The sequence below is a fragment of the Punica granatum genome, chromosome 4, assembly GCF_007655135.1.
Source record: "Punica granatum isolate Tunisia-2019 chromosome 4, ASM765513v2, whole genome shotgun sequence".
NCBI lineage: Eukaryota > Viridiplantae > Streptophyta > Magnoliopsida > Myrtales > Lythraceae > Punica > Punica granatum.
This window is the reverse complement of record NC_045130.1, coordinates 6372056-6392883: the sequence shown is the minus strand read 5'-3', so window position 1 is coordinate 6392883 and position 20828 is coordinate 6372056. Positions and strand designations below refer to the sequence as shown.

The window sequence follows — 20828 nt, the reverse complement described above, 5'->3', positions numbered from 1 at the left end:
CCCCTTTATTATAGTTATTAGGATTTTTATTTTATCGTATTAAATTCATGAATCTCTTTTATAACCGAAAGAAAAAAAATGATTATACTATATATATACATGTTCATAGAATTTTCTCAATTGTCATGATTAATTATGCCATGGTATAATCCTTGCGTTCACATGTACCAATTAGAAAGAGAAATCTGTTTTCAACTGTTACTAGATTCTATTTACACAGGGACCAGTATATGTCCACCATCATTAACTTCAGGCCTAAACCTAGCTAAAAGAAGCGATCATGAGCTATATATATAATTATACACACGAATATGCTTATATAAAAATATTATTACGGTTTCTCAACTATTAACACAGAAGGAGAGATCGAGAGAGAGATGGGAAATAGTATAGGGCGGGCAAGGAAGAAGGCGAAGGTGATGAAAATAACCGGCGAGACCTTCAAACTCAGGACTCCGGTCCAGGCCCGGGATGCCATGGCGGGCTATCCGGGACATGTCCTCCTGAACTCCGACATGGTCCAGCAATTTGGTATCCGGGCCCGTCCCTTGGATCCCGAGCAGCCCCTCGAGCCTAACAAGCTCTACTTCCTTGTCCAGCTCCCTGCCGATGCCATCAGTAGTTATTCGTCAGCCCCGCGCAGGGTACGTTCGGGAATCCACATGAGCGCCAAGGACAGGCTCGAGTACCTGATGCTGTCACGGAGGTCGGTCTCGGAACTCCCAATTGCGAGGTCGGCGGCAGCCTCCTCCTCTGAAGCACCGCAGAGTGCGGGGTCAGGGCTCCAGGTAAGGATGAGGCTGAGCAAGGCTCAGATGGCTGAGCTGGTGGATGAGAGCCGGGATGAAAGGGAAATTGCTGAGAGGGTGTTGAGGCTCTACATGACGCGGGAGAGGGAAGGTAAATGTGGTGATGGCGATGAGATCGACGGCGGCCGTGATTTGCCGCAGCACCATCGAGCTGATCAATTGAAGGCAGCTGATCTAGGAGTTCATAGTGAGGTATGTTCTAACACTTATTTAAAAAAGTATAAGGACATGACATGACTGATCATGCAAATTATTGATGCAACTTCCGAGAGGAAACAAAATGGTCGTGAAAGATTATGCTCTGATGCTACTTACTATCCATTCTTAATTGCTCGGATTTTTAATTAACAATATTCAACAAAAAGTATTATAGCTAATTGCTACCTCATTTCACGTGAGCTCGTTTTGGGCAATTGCTAAGGTCGATGTATGTATACAAATAAATCATAAATGTAACATTTGTCGTTGTATTTTTAGGCTTGCAGTATATCGTATTGGAGAACCCAATAAAGTTCTTTAATTTAGAAAACAGATATATGTAATGAGTGATCTATATACCCAACATACACGATGCCAATAATTTTATGAAATATCCCCATGCATTTGCCAATGTGCCCATCGAGAAAAGGAATGAATAACATACGAAGTTAAGTTATTATATATATGTTGCATCGACCAATTCAAGGGCAGCATTGCATCCCCCGTAACACATATTAGTCTCTATTAATATATAGCTCTCCTTCAATTGGGTGATTTTCACATAAATAGACCAATCAATAGGCTTTTCTTTTGGTGGGAGTCATACACATTTAATATTATTCCCAAACGGTACTACGAAAAGTCAGCATTAGCAACAGCTCTTTAAGACTTTGTTTAGTTTTTTAAATTATAATCCAACTTTATTCAATTAAACACTATTTTTCTCTGAATTTAAAAATATAATAATTATAATTTTATCTTTTTTTTCCATTTAATGATACATTCTCATTCATACATTTTTCTAATAATTTTTAAATTTCAATTTAATAATACTTTCTCATTCAGAGGGGGGCTTAAGGATTTTAAAATTAAAATATTTTAATAATAAAGGATCCATCCACTTTATATATATACTATATATACTTTTATATATATATATATATATATATATATTCTCATATATCAATATATTTATCAACACTTTCAATTATTACACAAAATCAAGTCGAGTTAAATAAATTATCCAACTCAAAAACTAAACATAAGTTAATTAATTTGAACCGAAAAGTCAAAGGTCATTGAACCAACCCTTACTAAATTACTAGTTATAACATATGTCTAATTGGAAATTGATTGAATGGCCCGCTACCAATTCCTATCAGAAACCTGAATAACTTACTTACTCATCAATGGCGCACCCCCTCCTTGATAAGACGGCATCTGTATACGTACACAATATATTCCTCTTATCCTTATTGAACGTCCCGAACCCCGTCCTTGAACATTACCGGAATTACGCCACGTCGTGCTTCTTTTTTAAAGATAAGTGACGTTTCATTCAATCGTAAATGTGGACCCTGGCGCTATCGAAGAGGTTCAGCTTTGGATATTATCCCATCCTAACTTATCTTCTCAATCCGTATTTCAGCTGTTCATCTTATCCATAGTTCAGCTGTCTGTTTCGATTCTTGCCACGGGAAAGGCTAACGCCTAGCCATACTACCTCTCATATCACGAAAGGGTCAAAAATGACAAGTGTTTACAGGTGGCATATTTTAATTATTTTATGGGCTCTAATTAATATTCAAATCCAACGTATATGAATTAACTAACCAATACAAGTGGAATTTTATCCCTTTTTTTTTATTTTCGGCGGTACATGTGAAATTACTTACATACATTTCAATGAGAAGAAAGAAGGAATTTGTTGGCATTTCAGAAGCACGACTTGTAGCTTATAATTGACCATGAGGAACATACACCCACATTCCGCCATTTCTTCAACGGTTGTCAACTAATCTTTCGAGGTAGCTATGGACTTCAGCTGTCCATTGAACTGTGTACTACATTACAATTTACATATCATGCAATGTGCAATCCTTGTCCTTTGCAACGTTAGATTCGAGGTGTATAATAAGGACCCTAGGCTTGTTAGTTGCTTAATTAAAAAATATTCCTGGCCATTCATTAAATTTTATTAGCTTGCGTACTTCCTAGCTTAGCTAATTTACAACTTCGTGCTTGTTCTGCAGAAACGGGTGACGTTCAATCCAATGGAAAGAGGAGAAATCTTAGAGCTATAGCACACAGCCTCTCCATATATATAGCTGGCCACACTCTTCGCCGCCGTGGCTAAATGTGCATAACAATTGGCACTTCAATTCATGGACTTCTTGTCTTATATAATTAATCTCTTCTTCCTTCTTCTTATGCCTCATCTTTGATTTTAATTTATATATAGCATTAACCAATAAATTATTGTAAAATTGCAATATGGCATGATTACAAGAAGCTAGCGAGTCCAGAAAGCACGAACAGATGTAAAACATAGTCGGGGGGGGGGGGGGGGGGGGGGGGGGGAACCATGTCGAAAACTGCCTCCGAGATTCATATGGGGATCGCGTTCGTGACCGAAGGGTAGACCACCGTGGCGGGGTGGGCCATGATGCGGCGGTCCTTCATGTGGCGGAAGCAGTACACGAGGGCCCCCAGGGGCCACTCAACCACCACGGCGGCGGTGAAGGCCAGGAACCCGAGGGTGGGGCCCACCACCTTGCAGCGGCACGGGTTGCTCGTGGTCCCGCACTCGACACAGATCGGGACCCCGACTCCCAGCGCCATTAATTATTTGATGATGAGTGTTCTGGTTAAGGTTAAGGCAGCTGGGCCTGTATCAAAAGAACCGCGGGGGAGATGGCCAGGGTGAGAGCCGACACCGGCGAGAGGGGGATGGACCGGAGTATCTGTGCTATGAGACGGAGGAGATGGACCAAGTTAAGCATTACAGGCAGATTTTGAGGTCGATATCGAAGGTTGATGATTAAGGGGGCTGGTTGGCTTGGGATTTTATTAGGAAGTTAAGCATGCTGGTCATGCAGATGGTACACGTGGCTTGCCGGTGGCATCTCCGGGACACGTGGCGTCTTCAGCTGTTCTTTCTGTTTTGCGTCTCCACGTACGGGGACGGGCTCCAAGTTTTTCTATAGAGAAATTGGAATTTGGGCAGTCTTTATCGGACAACACGACTGATGACCATTTGTTCTTTTCATACGAGTGCCTGGTATTTGAAAGTCGAAGTGAATTTTGAGCTAATTCATGTCGCTGTTTATTACCACAAAAAAAAAAAATTGTCGCTGTTGGGTCTGTCCATATAAAATCTTCTCAATCGCAAATTCTGTATGTACAAAATTTTCATTCTGAAATTTACTTAAGAGGAATACATATCGATAAATTCACATTGATAATTGTTATCAATTTCTATATCAAAAGGAAAAAATAGGGGAAAAAAAAAAGACAGGAGAGAACCAATACTTGGGATCTATATGTTGCGTTTGGTTTCAAAATAGGATTTTAAAATCAGATTTTGATTTTGAAAAAGAGTGGTATAAATGGGACCTATCATTTGACTTTGTATAAGTTATTTTGTTTTGTTATGGGTATAATTAAGTTAAAATAAGATTTTGAAATCCTATTTTGAAACCAAATAAGCTTGTAATATCCTATTGTGAGTCTATCATCCCGCCCTTAAACCAAAGTCGAAGTATCGATTTTTGCTTTCTTTCTTTTTTTCTTTTACATTTTTAAGGGGAAATTCTATGAATAAAATATGTCAACAAGTTAGCTTGATACTTGAATAGCTAATAACACCTTGTCTTGACAATGTGCACTGGCACCTTTATATTCAAAAGCTCCATGAGTTTTAATTAATTCAGTTAGGAGTGAAATTCTAATTAATTAACGCTTAATTGTTATTAAGTCGAAGTATGTGATACCCTACTTGTGAAGATAATGAAATTATCTGTGAGGGTTGGAAATGAAATATAACCCCAAGTCCATTGGGATGCTGAGGTTTTTGGCGCTAGAGGTTGATTCAAATCATCTTCACTTGGTTCCAATTACGACAGCCAAGAGCAGCTAGAAGCAAATATAATTTTTTTTTCGGTGGAATAGAAGCAAATATTTTGATTTTTAATTCATGGCAATAAATTTTCATTTTGCGTTGGTTATAATGATAATTGATTATTTACATAGTTTATGGACAGGTCCATCTGTCCATTATATTACGTTCCATTTATAGGTGGAAGTGATTTGGCCCACAATAGTAATAATAGCAATAAGGCTCAGCCGACGATTTTGCTGGCTATTGCATCTGATTATGGACATTACTAGGCTATTATTAGCCCACAAGCGTAATGGCGAGAAGGCTTTTGTATGTTATCAACCGTCAAACATTAATTCACATCTACTAATTAAATTAGCTGGCCAGCCACCAATAAAGATTTGTTCAAGCGGTTCGGCGCTTATTTTCCAATCAAGGTCTTCAAGTCTTAGGGAATGGAGAAAATAATATTTTTACCCTTTAGTTGGTCAACCCAATCGAACTGGATTAGTCAGAACTTGCATTGGGGTTGGCAGCCGGCCACTTTCATCAATTCATGGAATAACCTAAAACCTATTGACCTTATTAATTCGCCAAGAAGTGATTCCCACAGCTCGTTGGCTTCTCATATTACCATCACTGTCGACGAGTATATACATAAATAGGTGACTGGGTTCCAGGAATTTCACCAGATGAAGAAAATATTAAACCAATTGCAGAGTAGGAAAACGATCTCGATTGAGTTGGATCTGTATATGAGCAATGTTACGTTTTGTAGCACACTTCTCATTAACGATAACAACAGAATACTAAATTGAAGATGTCCAAAGCGGTCATCATCTTCAGCTAACGCTGCACTTGCCAACCTATACATTAATAGCTAGATGAAAATCCGTGAGTTGAGCGGGAATGATTAATCATTTTTTATAGAAAGCAATATTTAAAATTAATATATTATGGAAATTTTTATATATGTGACATACATATAGATTATATTTAAGTCATATATAAGTGAATATATCTTTCCTCGATATTAAAAGCATACACACTATTTAAGATAATTAACTTAGGAGAGAAAAACGATTAGAAAGCATACTTTTCTCATAGATGAATTAGCATATAATTTCCATGTATAACTAATATGCAGTGCAAATAAAATATGTATGGCAATATAATAGTTCGAAGATCTATCTAATAAATAGTACCTAGTATAAGATAAAAGATAAAATATATAGTAAATACAAAAAATAATATTAAAAATTAATCGTATAAGATTAGATTGATACAAAGTTTATATTGTATATCATTTTTTAATTAAAAAACTTTAGAGGAAAAGAATTATTGACAATTAAAATAGTTCAAAAACACAAAATTTACAATGGAGAGTGATGGAAAAGGCTTAAGTTGTATTACAAATTTTTTGTTCCAAGAATTTTCTAGAGAAATCATAAAATTGTATAAACTGAACAAAAAGTAGTTAATATGGAAAGAAATATTTTTAAAAATATAAATAAAAAATATAATTGAAAATATAAAATATCAATGTATATCGTGATGGACATAGCCTTCTTTTTATGATTAGCTAATGCTAACCTCCATAGATCTTCCTTGATTTGTACATCAAACAGTATAAAACTAACCACAGAAATTTTCAATCGAACAACATATATTATCTATAAAAATGTAAACCTGCTTAACTACTTTTTAACGTAAATATGCTAATACTCATCAAAATAAAATTAATAAGATTGTGTATAATAAATAACCAATAAAGTTTGGACGGCACAGAGGAACCTTTGCATAAAGCTTGGAGGAAAGGCAAGAATATTTGCATGATGTAGGAGTTTTTTTTTTTTTGAGTGAATTTGAGCCAGCTTGGAGTAGGGATTCTAAAGTTCAATATAAGAAAAGTTTTCAATTAATATAATTGTAGAAATACACTTAGACTTACTGACCAATATAACATTGCAATATATTTCTTATATAGAATATGCGATCTATATATGCATTTTTTATTTTTGATGACGTAACGGCGTGAGAATTAAACTTGTGCTTCATTTATATATATATATATATATAGACCAGCTAGTTGAGATGTTTTACAAAGGCATCCTCAATTGAGAAGAATCTTCTTTAATTGCTTCACGCCCCGCTTCTTCTTCCACCTCTACTTAATCACTCTCTCCAATATTCTCACTGTCAGCATATTAGTTTCCACCAACAATGGCTATAGGACTCATCACCAGCCCTCCAATCTCAGGCATAGTGTTCTTCTCTCTGGTACTTGTCCTCAGCTTTCACTCCACACTGACAATGGATCATTCAGAAGCCGCTGTGCAACTACATGATGATGAATCAACCTCAATGTCCCTTCCCCAGCAGCCTCCTCCAGCTAGTGGCAACTGCCTCTATCCTTGCCTTCCGCCGCCCCCAACCACCGTGAATTGTCCCCCTCCGCCGTCGCCACCAGTACCTCTACAGCCGCCCGGTGAGCCACCAATTCCGTACTACTACTTCCCCCCGCCATGGTACTTGCAGGTTGCCCCGCCCCCGCCTGATCCTATACTGCCTTACTTTCCATGGTACTACAGGCATCCTCTCCGAGATCAAGACAACCCGTCATCAGCACCAATTCAGAAGCGTTCAAGCATCACGCTTCTTTGGATTATTTTCTTAGTGGTGTTGGCTTTGGTATAATCCTAGTAGTTGGTCATTCAAACTTTAGTTGCATAAAGATTGAAGAGTAATAGTTATATGCTAGTTTTCGATGTGGAAGTCGAGGTATATACGCAAGGATATCTAGTTGGTATCAATGTCCACTTGCTAGTCATCAGAAAATTATAATGAAATATATGGCTTTTGTTTTTTTTTTTTTTTTCCTTCTATGGAACTTTTATGATTTCAGAACCACAAACACCAAATGGAAATGCATTATCATACATAACACACGGTCATATCACATATGCAATAGTACCTTTTTAAATGAATAGGGTCATGGATCATTATTCGATCCACCATAATAAGTAGAATGATTTTAAGGATTATGAATTCATCAAAAAAAAAGATTTTAAGGATTATGAGACAAACTTGCTTTCTTTTGAGAGCTGTTTCATCAAATCTCAGCCTCTCCATCTGATAACTTATCATGTTCAGTGAGTATTGACTCGAAAGCCGAGCCAGAGTAACAAAAAACAAATGACAAAAAACTATGCCCGCCAAAAATTTTAACACTAAATTTGAGAACAAATAGCCGAGCGCTAGCGCTACCAAGAAAGTTATGCGGATCAGGATAAGACTGCAGAACTTTCTAGCACTTCCGGTCTCCATCAAAGAGTGGGTCGATGATAGTCTGCTTCTAAATCTTGATATTGAAGTAATCTGGGTCAAAATGGTGCAACCTCACATAACCATCTTCCCCTCCACTTGAGAAGCTGCAACATCATAACATTAGATGTTAGAAAAATTTATTTATCAGTGTATTAAAATGAAAAAAATTGTCCTTCAAGAAGATCCCGAGGTCCAAGCCCAGGGAGTATGAATAGAACTCGCCCACAAAATCGCTACTACCAAAAGAGTCGCTATCTTGGGCCAAAACACAGCGCAACATGGCTTACAGAAGCAAATTAGAATTTACCTTTTGCCATCAGGGTTAAAGGCTAGAGCATTGATGGGCCCAAAGTGTCCTTTGACACCTCCGATTTCTTCTTGAAGGATCTGAAGATAAGAACCAGACCATGGTTATAGACCAGAAAGAGCTACTGATTACTACATGCAAATGAGATCATCACGATAAAATTGAATAAAAAAGTTTACCTTGTCAAAGAACTTTGCCTCGAACTTCCCTGCACGGTGATCAGTTGTTGTGACTGCTGATGCATCTTGACCCCCACCAAGCACCACCTGGAATCAAAGATGGCAGGGATGCATAAAAACAATCACAGTCTTCTCAACACAATCATATGTGAAGAGAATAGAAGAAAAGATGGATCGATGGAGATTTTCTCAGTTTGCAAGTGTGTACATGATCAAGAAGTGGAGACATCGCGACAGCATTAACTGGTCTCTCAGTCACATAAGTCTTGATAAGAGTGAGCGTTCTAGTGTCCCAGAGCTGATGATTGCAGAACCAAAAAAAAAGGAAGGTCAGTCTGAAGTATAACGTTGCAAATGTAAGGTAGGAGAACAGTGCAACACAGGAGACTAGCGTATAGAGAATTGGACCTTGGCAGACTTGTCATGGGAACCAGTGAGGAAATGTGACCCGTCATCAGATTTTGCGAGTGATGTAATCGCCTTCTTATGCCCAGTTTCCTTGTCAGATTCCATTAGTAACTTTCCTGTCTGTGGGAATTAACAAGAAGCAAAAGAATAAGTCAAACTAATGCTATCTATTGACCATAATTAGAAAGAAAATCCCAAAGCCCAGCAATATCATACTTAATGGGACATTACCAGAACACAATAAAACCACAACTGCAGAAAACTCATTTACATACCTCAGAATCCCAAATGCGAATAATAGAATCTTCACCAGCACTTATAATAGTCTTATTGAGGGGTCCCCAAACAGCTCTGTTAATTCTTCCCTGTGGCCCCCTAATGACGAGGACGGATTCAGCAGTTTCTGCAAAAGTCCCATCTTTCATTATATCTAGACTTACATGCTTCTCGTAATCAAACGGAAGAAAGTTGTCCCAGCACTTGCGCTATACATACAGCAGTTCAGCGTTTCAGAGAAAATCCACATTGTGATGCTAAAAGTGAGTGAAAAACAAGCATGTAATAAGCAATTAGTTAACATCCCTAACAAAATATTTATCCTACTGGCTAAAAAACCATGCCACATGACACTCTCACATAGTATCGCCACTGAAACTGACATTATAGAAGGTCAAAGTGATTTTCACATTCACAGAATTCTTAAGATAGTCCCAGAAGAATCCAAATATCAAAAAAGCGTCTTCTACATTATGGTAGTAGCCAAATGTACTAGTGTGATACAGGTAAATTCGCATGAGCCAATAGTTTTCATTCTCTTCCTAAGGGGCTAGTTATGAATCACCCATCAGAAGACTTATACACAATCCAGTAAGAACCAGCACTGCCAATGTTTCATCTACTAAATTATATCGAACCATCCAAACTCATGAACTAGCAAGAAAGCGCCTTTCTTCCAAGAAGATACAATGCACGTTAGACAGCAGATTACGATAAGCAAGATAGTTTTACATAAGACAGCACAATTTGATAGACAGCAACTGTAACGACAAACTCCATGTGCCCATAATTTCATACTTCTTCGATGAGACAAATGATTAAAAACAGATAAAATTAAGAAGCTTACGATCATTAGGATCTCTGGCAATGCGCTTCACATGGATAGCAGAAGTGAGGCCCATGAAGGGATCGGTGGTGATCAGGGCGAGCTTATCACCAACAGAGAAGTCGACCGACCTCGCCGGGGAATCGAAATTGAAAGTAAACAACTGGGTGCCGGACTGCACACTCCACAGCTTCACCGTCTGATCGGCACTGCCTGTGATCAGCCTCATCGAGTCCCCTGAAAACAACACACATTAGCACAAAAACCAGAATTCACGGATGACATGTTCCCGACTTTCTGGGCAATGAAATAAGCCAAAATGCGTGAACTTATGTTATCAGATGGAAAAGTCTTCCAAACAATTTCATCCCTTTCATCCAAAATCAGGCCTTCCAAAGGTGCAAAATATTGGTAGCAATTGATTCTGACCAAATACAAGTCCGAAAAGCAATTAACGGAATACCCAAGACAAATAGAAAGAACAAATCTCCACAGAGGAAGAACCAAGAATCAAAAGAGGTAACATGGAAACTAAAAAAGAACATTTATGGACAGACGCATGTAGAGGGTAAGGTTGAGGGACATACTGGAAACATCGCAACACCAGACGGCACCATTGTGGCCGCGGTAGGTGCCGAGGCGCTCGCCGTTGTCAGCGAACCAGACGGTGGGGTTGTGGTCCTTGGCGCAGGAGAAGAGGAGATCGCCCTCCCCGTTGTACTTGAGGAACGTCAGGGGCCTCTCGTGACCCTTCATCAGAATCGGCCTCATGGTTGGTTGCTCTGATTAGCTCGGACTAACTCCGGCGACTGGTTTCAGTATGCTCCGCCGAGCTTCCACAAAAATGTAAGGAGGCGACGGCGGCTGGGCTTCGGCCTCTCGATTTTACCCTAACGCATATATTTTCTCTCTCTCTCTCTTTTTCTTTTTTCTTTTCTCCTTTCTTCTTCTTCTTCTTTGGAAGAAAGTGAGGCGGTTCAATATTTGCATTAACGCATATATTCTCTCTCTCTCTCCCTCTCTCTTCTTCCCTTCATCTTCTTTGGAAGAAACTGAGGCGGTTCAATATTGAGATAATAGCGTCATATAGCCTAACGTTTGAAGAATTTTTAGTTTTAGCCCAAACTTGATTTTTTACCTGAGATATCCCAACGTTGACGTATTGGTTTCAAATCTATCCCGACTCTAACTTTTCGTCCAAAATTGACGGAATTGCACACGTGATACGTTAATTTTATAACAAGTGTCGGGATAAATGTGAAATTAACGTGTCACGTGTGCAATTCCGTCAATTTTGGATGGAAAGTTAACGTCGGGATAGATTTGAAACCAACATGTCAACGTTGAGATATCTCAGGTAAAAAATTAAGTTTGGGTTAAAACTAAGAATTCATTCAAACGTTAGGATATATGGCACTATTAACCCTTCAATATTTGCATTAGGGGCCCACTGCTTTTTTTTATTTTTTCATTTTCCCTTCAAAATACTTCTTCCGCATTTCTATATATTTTGTAGATGTACAAATTAATGGATACATCGCGCCATAAATTTTTATATTTTTTTTATAGAAAAGGGATAATATTAACAAATTTCATCTATCTGGGGTCCATTGAGAGATCTCGATTATTACAAATAGTACGGGTAGTTTTCCACCCATCTGATGTAATAATTTATAGTCTAGTACCCCAACAGGAGGGGAATCAAAGTAGACAACTGCTTCTTGAGCTTGTAAATCTACACAAGTTGACCAAGCGAGAAAGTTTCCAAATGCGTTAGCCTCTCGAAATGCATGTTCAATCTTGAATCCAATGAAGGAACTTGCTAGGGTCCTACAATCCAAAATAATGGGCATTAGTAGGGAGTTATCACAACATTTATCTAAGAAAAGAAGGACTACTACCTGGGCATCTACAAGGAGAGATTGGATGCCCAAGTCTCGAGCCATGCGTAGACATCCCTTAAAGCCGTGCATTCAGCTGTTAGGCGGTCGAATAATTTTTTATAACAAATGTTTAGCATATGTGATGTACAAATTGATACAGCTATAAAAAGACTATATAATAAAAATAATATATTTTATCGAGTAGACATAATAAATGCTACAACTTATGAAAGTGCTAAATATTTTGATGGCAAACCAATATGATCAAACTATATAATTATATGTGAAGGTCATAAGTGTCAATAATCCTATCGTATATTAACCCAATGGTTGGCATGTCAATAATCCTATCGTATATTAACCCAATGGTTGGCATGTGTGGCAGAAAGACTTATCCCATGGGTTTGCTAGAAATTTATTGTGGATTGCAATGATTAGTTAGGCAAAACTTGAATACTCTTTGTTATACAAAAATATAACATAAATTTATAATGTGCATTGATGCAACAAAAAATGGGAGATTTAGAGCTTAGTAAAATTTGTCGGGTATAAAAGGACGATACCAAAAAAAAGAATTTTTATTTTATATTTACAGGGCATTTGGTACATTGAACTTAAAAAAATATCACTCGTATCGTGGAATTCTTTCAAAATATCGAGAGATTTTTTAATTTTTCCAAAAATAATTATATATATTACTACATACAAATAGTATGGACGAATAATCAAAACACGTCGAATATGACTCAAAAAATATAGTAAAATTCATTGAATTAAAATTGAAAGGTCAATTTCACGTGAAGCTGAGTGTTAAGGGTTAAGGGTTTTCAAATTGATACAGATTAATTCGAGAAAGTAACGATATATTACGAGGAGTTAAGGGTTTTCAAATTGATACGAGCACATTGCGCGGTAAATTTTTATATTACATGTTTAACATATATGATGTACAAATGGATATAGATTTAAAAAGACTATATAATAAAAAGCAAATATTTTGTCGAGTAGATATAATAAATACTACAAATTATGAAAGAACTAGGTATCTTGATGGAAAACAAATATGTAATCAAGCCATATGATTATATGCGGAGATCATATTTACCAGTAATCCTAGAGTATATGTTAACCCAAGGGTTAGCATGTGTGGTTGAAAGACTTGTCACATGGGCTTGCTAGGAATTCATTGTAAGTCGTAAGGATTAGTCAGCCAAGATCTAAATACTCTTTGTTATACAAAAATGTATCACAAACTTATGATTTGCATTGCTGAAACAAAAAAATGGAGGATTTAGATCATAGGAAAATTTGTCGTATATAAAAAGGCAATGCAAAAATAAGAATTTTCATTTCGTATTTATAGGGCATTTGATACATTAAACTTGAAAAAATATTACTCATATTAGAAGTTCTTTCAAAATATCGAGAAATCTTTAAATTTTTCAAAAGTAATTATATGTATTATTACATACAAATAATATAGATGAATAATCAACATATGTCAAATATGACTAAAAAAATATAGTAAGATTCAATGAACTAAAATTGAAAGGTCAATTCCACGTGGAGCTAAGTGTTATCGAATAGATTGATTCGAGAAAGTAAATACATATTACCAGGAGTTAAAGGTTTTCAAATTGAATTCTCACATATCGACTTAAGATAATTATATATTAATTATACTTGTAGATATTATTGATTAGGTCAGACCACCGAAGTTATTGGATTGTAAACTAAGACTATTTTTTTTTTATCGAACATCGATTTATGATTATTACGAAATGCTTTTAATAGATTTCGAATCCCTTCGTTATAAATAATCTCTTCTTTTCTTGCATATTTTTTCATAAATACAAGTGAAATTTGTACATTAATAATAGAATTTTATTCTACATCTCGTGATTGTTCCATAATTATCCAATTTGATAATAAAAATGCACTACTTTTTTTTTTCCTTTTTCCATCGTAATGGGGTGTATAGTCTCATTTCTCTTCCAAGACAAAATGAATAATCATCTCTATTGGGTAGAGAAATTAATAACTTTTAAATAAGCCGGGCACTCTCACATTTCTATAATGGATAAAACGAAACGATAAGAGTTTACTTGCTACGTAAGTTACTCGACGGAACTGAATGCAATCATCAATGATGGGGCAAATGTCATTCGCTATTTCACTCGGTCTTTGTTGGACAACTTCGAGCGGTCGCTTGGATATACTTCTGGGTTTGGTACGGTTGACATTGGTTATAAGGATCTCACAAAGCAGCCTAAGGGCCTATTTGGTTTCGCAACGAAATTTTAAAATCACAATTCTAACTTAATTCTACCTATAATAAAACAAAATAATTCATATAAAGTCAAAGAGTGAGCCTCATTTATACCACTTTTTTTCAACAATAGAACAAAATAATTCATACAAAGTCAAATGATGGGCCCCATTTATACCACTATTTTTCAAAATCAAAATCTGATTTTAAAATCTTACTATGAAACTAAACGCAGCATAAATTATCCGCTTACTGGTTCAAGAAATTTCTAGGGGAAAAGCGCGGATTAATAAATACCATCATTTTTGTGGTCTATATACTAAGTTTAAAAGCACAATGTATCATTTCACCGAAGGAAAAGAAAAAAGGCACGATGTATCAAGTGGTCCTTTTGAGATGGAATGTGACGCCATGTACGATCGCTGATTTTAGTGGAAGATGGAATTGCAAAATTATTCCTCGTAATACTAGAAATTGGGGTTATAATTGGTTTAACGAATATATATATATATATATATATATATATATTGTCAAATGGGATTATGCACTCATCGTAAATTGACAAAATTTCTAAAATATTATCAATACTCAGTGAAACTACACTTTTCCATTTATAAGTTATTAAAATTCTCATTTCATTGTACTATCTATTAAACAGCCTTCCTTATAACTGAAAAAATAAAAAAGAATTTTTGAGTGCAATTCATGCCTCAAGGCATAACATTGGCTGCATCCATCCCTAAGGAGCAAGACTATATCAGCTGATGTATTCATCTTCCCGTAAACGGGCCTAGGAACTTCTATCATTGCTTGGCGAGAGGTTTTATTACAAAGTTCTCATTCCATATGTCCATCTCGATGCACCGACATTGAACATTACTATGCATTTAATTTAAACATATATACAGTCGATTTAAGGTTACAGGATGAGCAAGAGTCCTTGATCCGCCGATAACTCCACCACCGCATCTTCGCTTTCGTGTCTCTATATATGGATAGATGGACATGGACATGGACATATATAGTCATGTATATACTTTCTTTTTTTTTTGTAAACTCGGGGTGTTCGGAATTCGCCCGACTAATCCCCGAGGCTCCGTGAACCATCGGCGACGTATGAAATCGGTAATCACGCCAAAGACGCTCCGGTGAGCTCCAAGGCGTTTCGAACTGGATTGGATGGATACTTAAATTTTTCATTATCACTAGATCAAACTTGTCGAAGTTAGTCATGTATATACATGTTAGCTAGTTTACAACATCGGTGGAATATGTGTCGAGTAAAATTACGAACTATAATCTTTTGGTTGACTTGAGAAAGTACAATGTCACTCTGTCTTAGGGCTTTTCACCATCGCTCACTCTCCCACTGTTCGGCCATTCCTCCGCACCCGCCATCTCTCCGCCGTTAGCAATGGGTGGGAACGGCCGGAAGAGGCCGCATAACGGCCGCTCTCGGTCTCCATCCTCGAGGGTCCTCCCCTTCAAGAAGCCCCAATTCGCTACCCCTCCTTCCTCAAAATCGCCACCTCCTCGAAGAGCTCCGGACCGACAACCGGGCGCTCCCAACTCTAACCCTAGCCGCCCGGGCTTCGCCTCGTACCTCGACCCCCCCAATTTGCCCCCGAAGATCAAAATACTGTGTGAGATCATCGCCACCACCCACTCACTCTCCGTCGAGAGGGTCCTCGACCACTCGATCTCGGGGCTGCCGGTCACCCAGGAGGACGTCGAGCAGGTCCTCAAGCTCTCCTACGGGTTCCCAGGCTCCGCAGTTAAATTCTTCCGGTGGTCCGCTCGGCTCCTCTGTGGTGACCATAGCCCCTACGCCTGGAACCTCGTCGTCGATATGTTGGGTAAGAATGAATTGTTCGATGCGATGTGGGATGCCATCAAGTCCATGCATAAAGAACGGTTGCTATCCTTAGCCACACTCGCCTCCGTGTTTAGCAGTTATGTGATTGCCGGTAGGGTCCATGAGGCGATCATGACCTTCGATGTTATGGACCAGTACGGCGTGCCCCGGGATATCGTTGCCTTGAACTCGTTGCTGAGCGCAATCTGTCGGGAAGGGAAGGTTGTGGACGCTGTGGAGTTCCTGCAGATCGAAAAGCAAAGGATCAGGCCCGACCCTGACAGTTACGCCATATTGCTCGAGGGGTGTGAGAAGGAAGGGAACACCGGTGTTGCGAAGTTGGTTTTCTCAGATATGGTGGCAGAAATCGGTTGGGATCCCAGCAATCTTCCTGCCTACAACTCACTGTTGTGTACTCTAATAAGGGGTCCTGACGGGGTCCGTGAGGCGGTGAAGTACTTCGAGACAATGGGGGAGCATCGGTGTTATCCCAGCATGAAGTTTTTCAGAGAAGCATTAGATGATTGCCTTAAAAGGTCTGATTCCAAGGGGGCTGAGTTCTTTTGGGGGGCAATGATGGAGAAAGTCAGGTTGAGGCCTGATACGGAGATGTATAATTTGATGATTGCGATGTATTGCCACCAAAATGAGATTGAATTGGCAAAGAGGTTATTGGATGAGATGATATGCAATGGAGCATTCCCGGATGATCAAACTTATAATGTTCTGCTTGAGTTCTTGATCAAATGCAGGAAGTTAGTTGATGCTTCGATCATATTCTCCGAGATGATCAAGAACGAGTGTTCACCGAGCTTGGATAACTGTCAGGAAGCAATCAGAGTTTTCCTGGATACGGAAAACTCCACGGTGGCTCTGAAAGTCTGGAAATGGACAGTCGAGAATTACAAGGAAGAGCTGGAAGACACTGCGAATTTGTTGATAGTCGGGCTCCGGGACATGGACAGGCTCCCTGAGGCAGTAAAGTATGCCAAGGATATCATCGACAGGAAAATCAAGCTCAACTCTTCGACCCTGTCCAAGTTGAAAGAGAGCCTCACCAAGGCGGGAAAGGATCAGGTGTACGATGAGATTCTGTGGAAGTGGAAGTTTCGATAGGTCGGTCAGAGCTGTGAACTTGGATGGACCAACAAATGGGTGTCGATGCTCATATTAAAGGATGGATCTTTTGAATGTAAAGTACACATCTTATACGAAATTCGATTTCACTGTTGGATCTCTCTCAAATGTAGCGATCCATTGGGACATTGTGGCATTGCTGACACTCGCAATCCCTTGATAACTATTTCTATGGACATATAATAGACTGCAGGATTGTTTCATGACTATTGGCATATTGTTCTCCTCTTAATTTCAGGTTGCAGAACAATTTTTTCTTCGCATTTTCGCTTAGTAGTTGGGTTGGGCCGTATGCTTGTTCAATATGAGGCCCAATTACTGTTTGTGGGGTCAGCCCAAGTTCATATGGACCATTTAAATCGAGATTTTCTTTTTTTGGGGGAATTTTGTCGAAATGACTGAGTGTTCAATTGCAAAGAAATGGTAAAGAAAATGTTCAAAGTAAACAAAAATTGCACTTAATTAATTATTTCGTCTGCGAGTTGGTGTTTGAGTGCTTTGAGCGCCATGTACGCAAAGAAAGGCATCACCTCACGTGCATTAAGCGTTTGAAGCCCAGTCTCCCTTTCTAAAACCTGACTTCAGGCATCCAAACTAAAGATCGAAACCGATATAATTAACTAAAGATGATGAATATATAGATTGATTTCTGTCGAACTACAGAGTCTTTTAAAAAAGTAGAGTTAAAATGGCTTGTTGACCCACCAGAGCACGTGTACATGTGTCCGAGTGATCCCTGTGTGTAGTTCAGGAGAGGAGCAAATGGAATATGAACAGGTTGGCTAAGCATTTTTATTATTAGGATTAGCTTAATTAGTTAAGAGCGTCGATCTCGAATGTTCACGTTGCACGAGCCCTTTGCAGGATCAAGGAAAAAAAATTGCTTGTTTACGTTTGTGGAATCGATGTTTTGAACATTTAATATTGTATTAGTACTATGCTTGCTAACGCCAAACAGATTAACACCGCCTCCCTGGACCTGTGCCTTTTGTCTGTCTTACCGGATGATCATATCTCGCCACGTAATGTATGTAAGAAAGTATCAATCAAATTGCATGAAATTAGGGATTTGGTGCTAATCACTCGAATAATTACCGGTAATTACTGTTATTAAAGAATTCTTGTCGGTTCTTTCTCACCATGTCATTTGAGGTAGGATCATCTAAAATTTTCTTATCTTCTCCATATCACTGATAGGGGATTAGTCATGAGAGTTAATATCATTTTGGTCCTTTTAAAATTGCCAAGCCCGCATTTTAGTTCTTCTAATATTTTTACCATCAATTCAACCTAATTTATCTTGAGCTGTTGATCAAAATGGTCTAATCGTCAAATCTATTGATTGAAACATGACGCCCATCCAATGATGGTTTTTTTTTTTTTGCATAAAAAACTCCGTCATTAGTCACGTAGCATTCCACATCAGAGGGCGTCACAGTTCTGTCAATAGATTTGACGATCGAACCGTTTTGATTAACGGCTTAAGGCAAGTTAGGTCGAATTGATGGCAAAAAAATGAGGAGGACCAAAACGAGGACTCGGCAATTATGTAGGGACCAAAATGATAATTAACTCAAAAGTTTGGTTCATATGACCGCGCGAGCGCAGTCACTAACATTTATTGGAAACTCTCGAGAATCGTCATGGAAGTTCATCGCATTTGATGGTAATGTATGCCCCGGCCCGGTCATCCAATAGGGGCATGAAAGATGATCAGTTCAAGATTTAATCGAGTTTGAAACTCCCGTATAAGAAAAGAGATAGACTGATGATTGAGTATGCTGGTTTAATCTGTTATTTAATCCTGTACTTATGTGGGAAGAGAATGGTGGAGAAATCGTACGTGCATTAATTTGTGGATTTAATCTCAATCGTTTCGTGCTTACGTACGATTGTTCGGTAAATCATTTCATGCAGTAACAATTATTGATATATAATTATCTGCACGTAAACTATATAGGAAAAGAAAGACCAAAAGGACAGAGTCGTGCTTAATAATGTCGAAGTTGGGCAGACTGTCATGTCAGCTGGTGATTAAGCAATTATATCGATCATTATATGATTATGTCAGACAGAAAGAAAGCCTAATTTATATCTACTTATTTGTTTAATTATCTCTCATTTGCCTCTTGTCGCATGCGCGCGCACACACATATATATATATAAATATATTTTATTAGTTTCTGTATCTAGTAATGGGAAAGGCCACATCACAATGTTTTTTGCACCCTTTCGAGTAGGGACAGAAAACATAAGGCATTTGGTCAAACAAGAGATCGATCAATTGTCTTCCCCTTCCCTGCCTTAAGTAATTTAATTAATATAAATTTTTTGCAAATATATACCAATTAATAAAACTCCTCACTATATTAGCATGCAACATATTATCGTTATCGTTATCGCTATTATTGATATTGTGATTGTTATTAGTTTGCTAACCGTGGACGTTGTACTAATCAATCAGCAAGTTCCCTTTAAGCTGTCGGAATTGTCAAAAGAGAGTATTAGATAACGGTCAGGGCATATATCACATCTTAGCTTCACACGTGATATGAAAGTTCACCATTAATGAATTAGGCATCCATAGCCATGCATGAGTCTAATGATACCCCTACTCATAATAAATTCTAACATTCCTGCGTTGATATTCAGAGTTTTGATTTTCAATGAAAGGCGACTGATTATTGTATCACCAATAGTTAAGCTGCCGACGACGGTCATCATGAATTATCCAATTCTACAGTGTATGTATATACACCTAAACTTATATATAAAGTGTCTGATATAATCGATCGACTAATATCCACATTAAGATTCAGTATCAAATTTTGTGTCCAAACAGATGACAGAATCCAATCATAATACTTCATGATTGTACTGGTTCTTACCGAAAGTTGGATGTCAATCCGACAGTCCGGGTGCCAATTATGTCAAAGGGTCAATTGCAGCCATGAATCGACAACCTTGCACACACGTGCAATGACCTGCAATGCCCATCACATATACAGGCAGATTCATACCTATTAATTGCCCTAAATTATTGAGCATCAAACCCTAACAACCGTGCCCCGATCGTTAGATGAGTCAAAAATATCATCGCATGTGCTCCGACGGCAAATATTCATATAAATGATCGACCACATGCAGTAAATTTGACATAATACCACTGACGCTGTACATCTCATCCGATTCTCAATAATTATGACAATTCGACTATCTCAAAACGCTCGTGTATGCTCTGACTTAGCTCTATACAAATGTACGACCCATTGATGCGGGTCCTACCTAAACCAAGTATTTATAATCTTAGTTATATGTTTATCGAATTCGAGGTTCATTGCATATATTCCCGAAAGAGGAATTTTGTTTTTGGTGTGGAGAGGAGGAATTTCACTAGCAGGTACATTGAAGCCAATAATGTTATCGGAGGCCCCAAATCGGATTTAGCTTGCCACCAGCCGTGCAAGTTATGCT

General features: G+C 38.1%; 5 protein-coding genes across 5 annotated transcripts; 3 read left to right on the top strand and 2 right to left on the bottom strand.

Moving 5' to 3' along the window:
• Positions 1-249: 249 nt before the first annotated feature.
• Positions 250-3282, top strand: LOC116202566 (uncharacterized protein At1g66480-like). Its single transcript, XM_031534161.1, has 2 exons — positions 250-1001; positions 3041-3282. Exons 1-2 carry the CDS (start codon positions 378-380, stop codon positions 3089-3091), a joined length of 675 nt encoding a protein of 224 aa, XP_031390021.1. The 5' UTR covers positions 250-377; the 3' UTR covers positions 3092-3282.
• A 66-nt stretch (positions 3283-3348) lies between these two features.
• On the bottom strand, positions 3349-3845 carry LOC116202567. The gene has a single exon (XM_031534162.1). The coding sequence runs from the start codon at positions 3627-3629 to the stop codon at positions 3396-3398; it is 234 nt and encodes a 77-aa protein (XP_031390022.1). The 5' UTR covers positions 3630-3845; the 3' UTR covers positions 3349-3395.
• A 3265-nt stretch (positions 3846-7110) lies between these two features.
• Positions 7111-7584, top strand: LOC116203253 (leucine-rich repeat extensin-like protein 3). The gene has a single exon (XM_031534927.1). It carries the CDS (start codon positions 7111-7113, stop codon positions 7582-7584), a length of 474 nt encoding a protein of 157 aa, XP_031390787.1.
• A 351-nt stretch (positions 7585-7935) lies between these two features.
• LOC116206135 (eukaryotic translation initiation factor 3 subunit I-like) lies at positions 7936-11209 on the bottom strand. The gene is made up of 8 exons (XM_031538909.1): positions 10798-11209; positions 10232-10447; positions 9384-9511; positions 9109-9228; positions 8909-8998; positions 8701-8787; positions 8522-8601; positions 7936-8318 (listed from the first exon to the last, which is right to left on the bottom strand). Exons 1-8 carry the CDS (start codon positions 10979-10981, stop codon positions 8243-8245), a joined length of 981 nt encoding a protein of 326 aa, XP_031394769.1. The 5' UTR covers positions 10982-11209; the 3' UTR covers positions 7936-8242.
• A 4426-nt stretch (positions 11210-15635) lies between these two features.
• On the top strand, positions 15636-17586 carry LOC116205882 (pentatricopeptide repeat-containing protein At1g77360, mitochondrial-like). The gene has a single exon (XM_031538573.1). The coding sequence runs from the start codon at positions 15777-15779 to the stop codon at positions 17331-17333; it is 1557 nt and encodes a 518-aa protein (XP_031394433.1). The 5' UTR covers positions 15636-15776; the 3' UTR covers positions 17334-17586.
• Positions 17587-20828: the final 3242 nt, after the last annotated feature.

What these genes read in the sequence shown, in the direction of transcription:
- LOC116202566 (XM_031534161.1), top strand. Translation starts at nt 378, where the DNA reads ATGGGAAATAGTATAGGGCGGGCAAGGAAGAAGGCGAAGGTGATGAAA. An exon ending in ATCTAGGAGTTCATAGTGAG is followed by an intron (nt 1,002 to 3,040) that starts GTATGTTCTAAC and finishes CTTGTTCTGCAG; the next exon opens with AAACGGGTGACGTTCAATCC.
- LOC116202567 (XM_031534162.1), bottom strand. Translation starts at nt 3,629, where the DNA reads ATGGCGCTGGGAGTCGGGGTCCCGATCTGTGTCGAGTGCGGGACCACG.
- LOC116203253 (XM_031534927.1), top strand. Translation starts at nt 7,111, where the DNA reads ATGGCTATAGGACTCATCACCAGCCCTCCAATCTCAGGCATAGTGTTC.
- LOC116206135 (XM_031538909.1), bottom strand. Translation starts at nt 10,981, where the DNA reads ATGAGGCCGATTCTGATGAAGGGTCACGAGAGGCCCCTGACGTTCCTC. An exon ending in TGTCTCCACTTCTTGATCAT is followed by an intron (nt 8,788 to 8,908) that starts GTACACACTTGC and finishes CTTTGATTCCAG; the next exon opens with GTGGTGCTTGGTGGGGGTCA. An exon ending in AGGCAAAGTTCTTTGACAAG is followed by an intron (nt 8,602 to 8,700) that starts GTAAACTTTTTT and finishes TCTTATCTTCAG; the next exon opens with ATCCTTCAAGAAGAAATCGG.
- LOC116205882 (XM_031538573.1), top strand. Translation starts at nt 15,777, where the DNA reads ATGGGTGGGAACGGCCGGAAGAGGCCGCATAACGGCCGCTCTCGGTCT.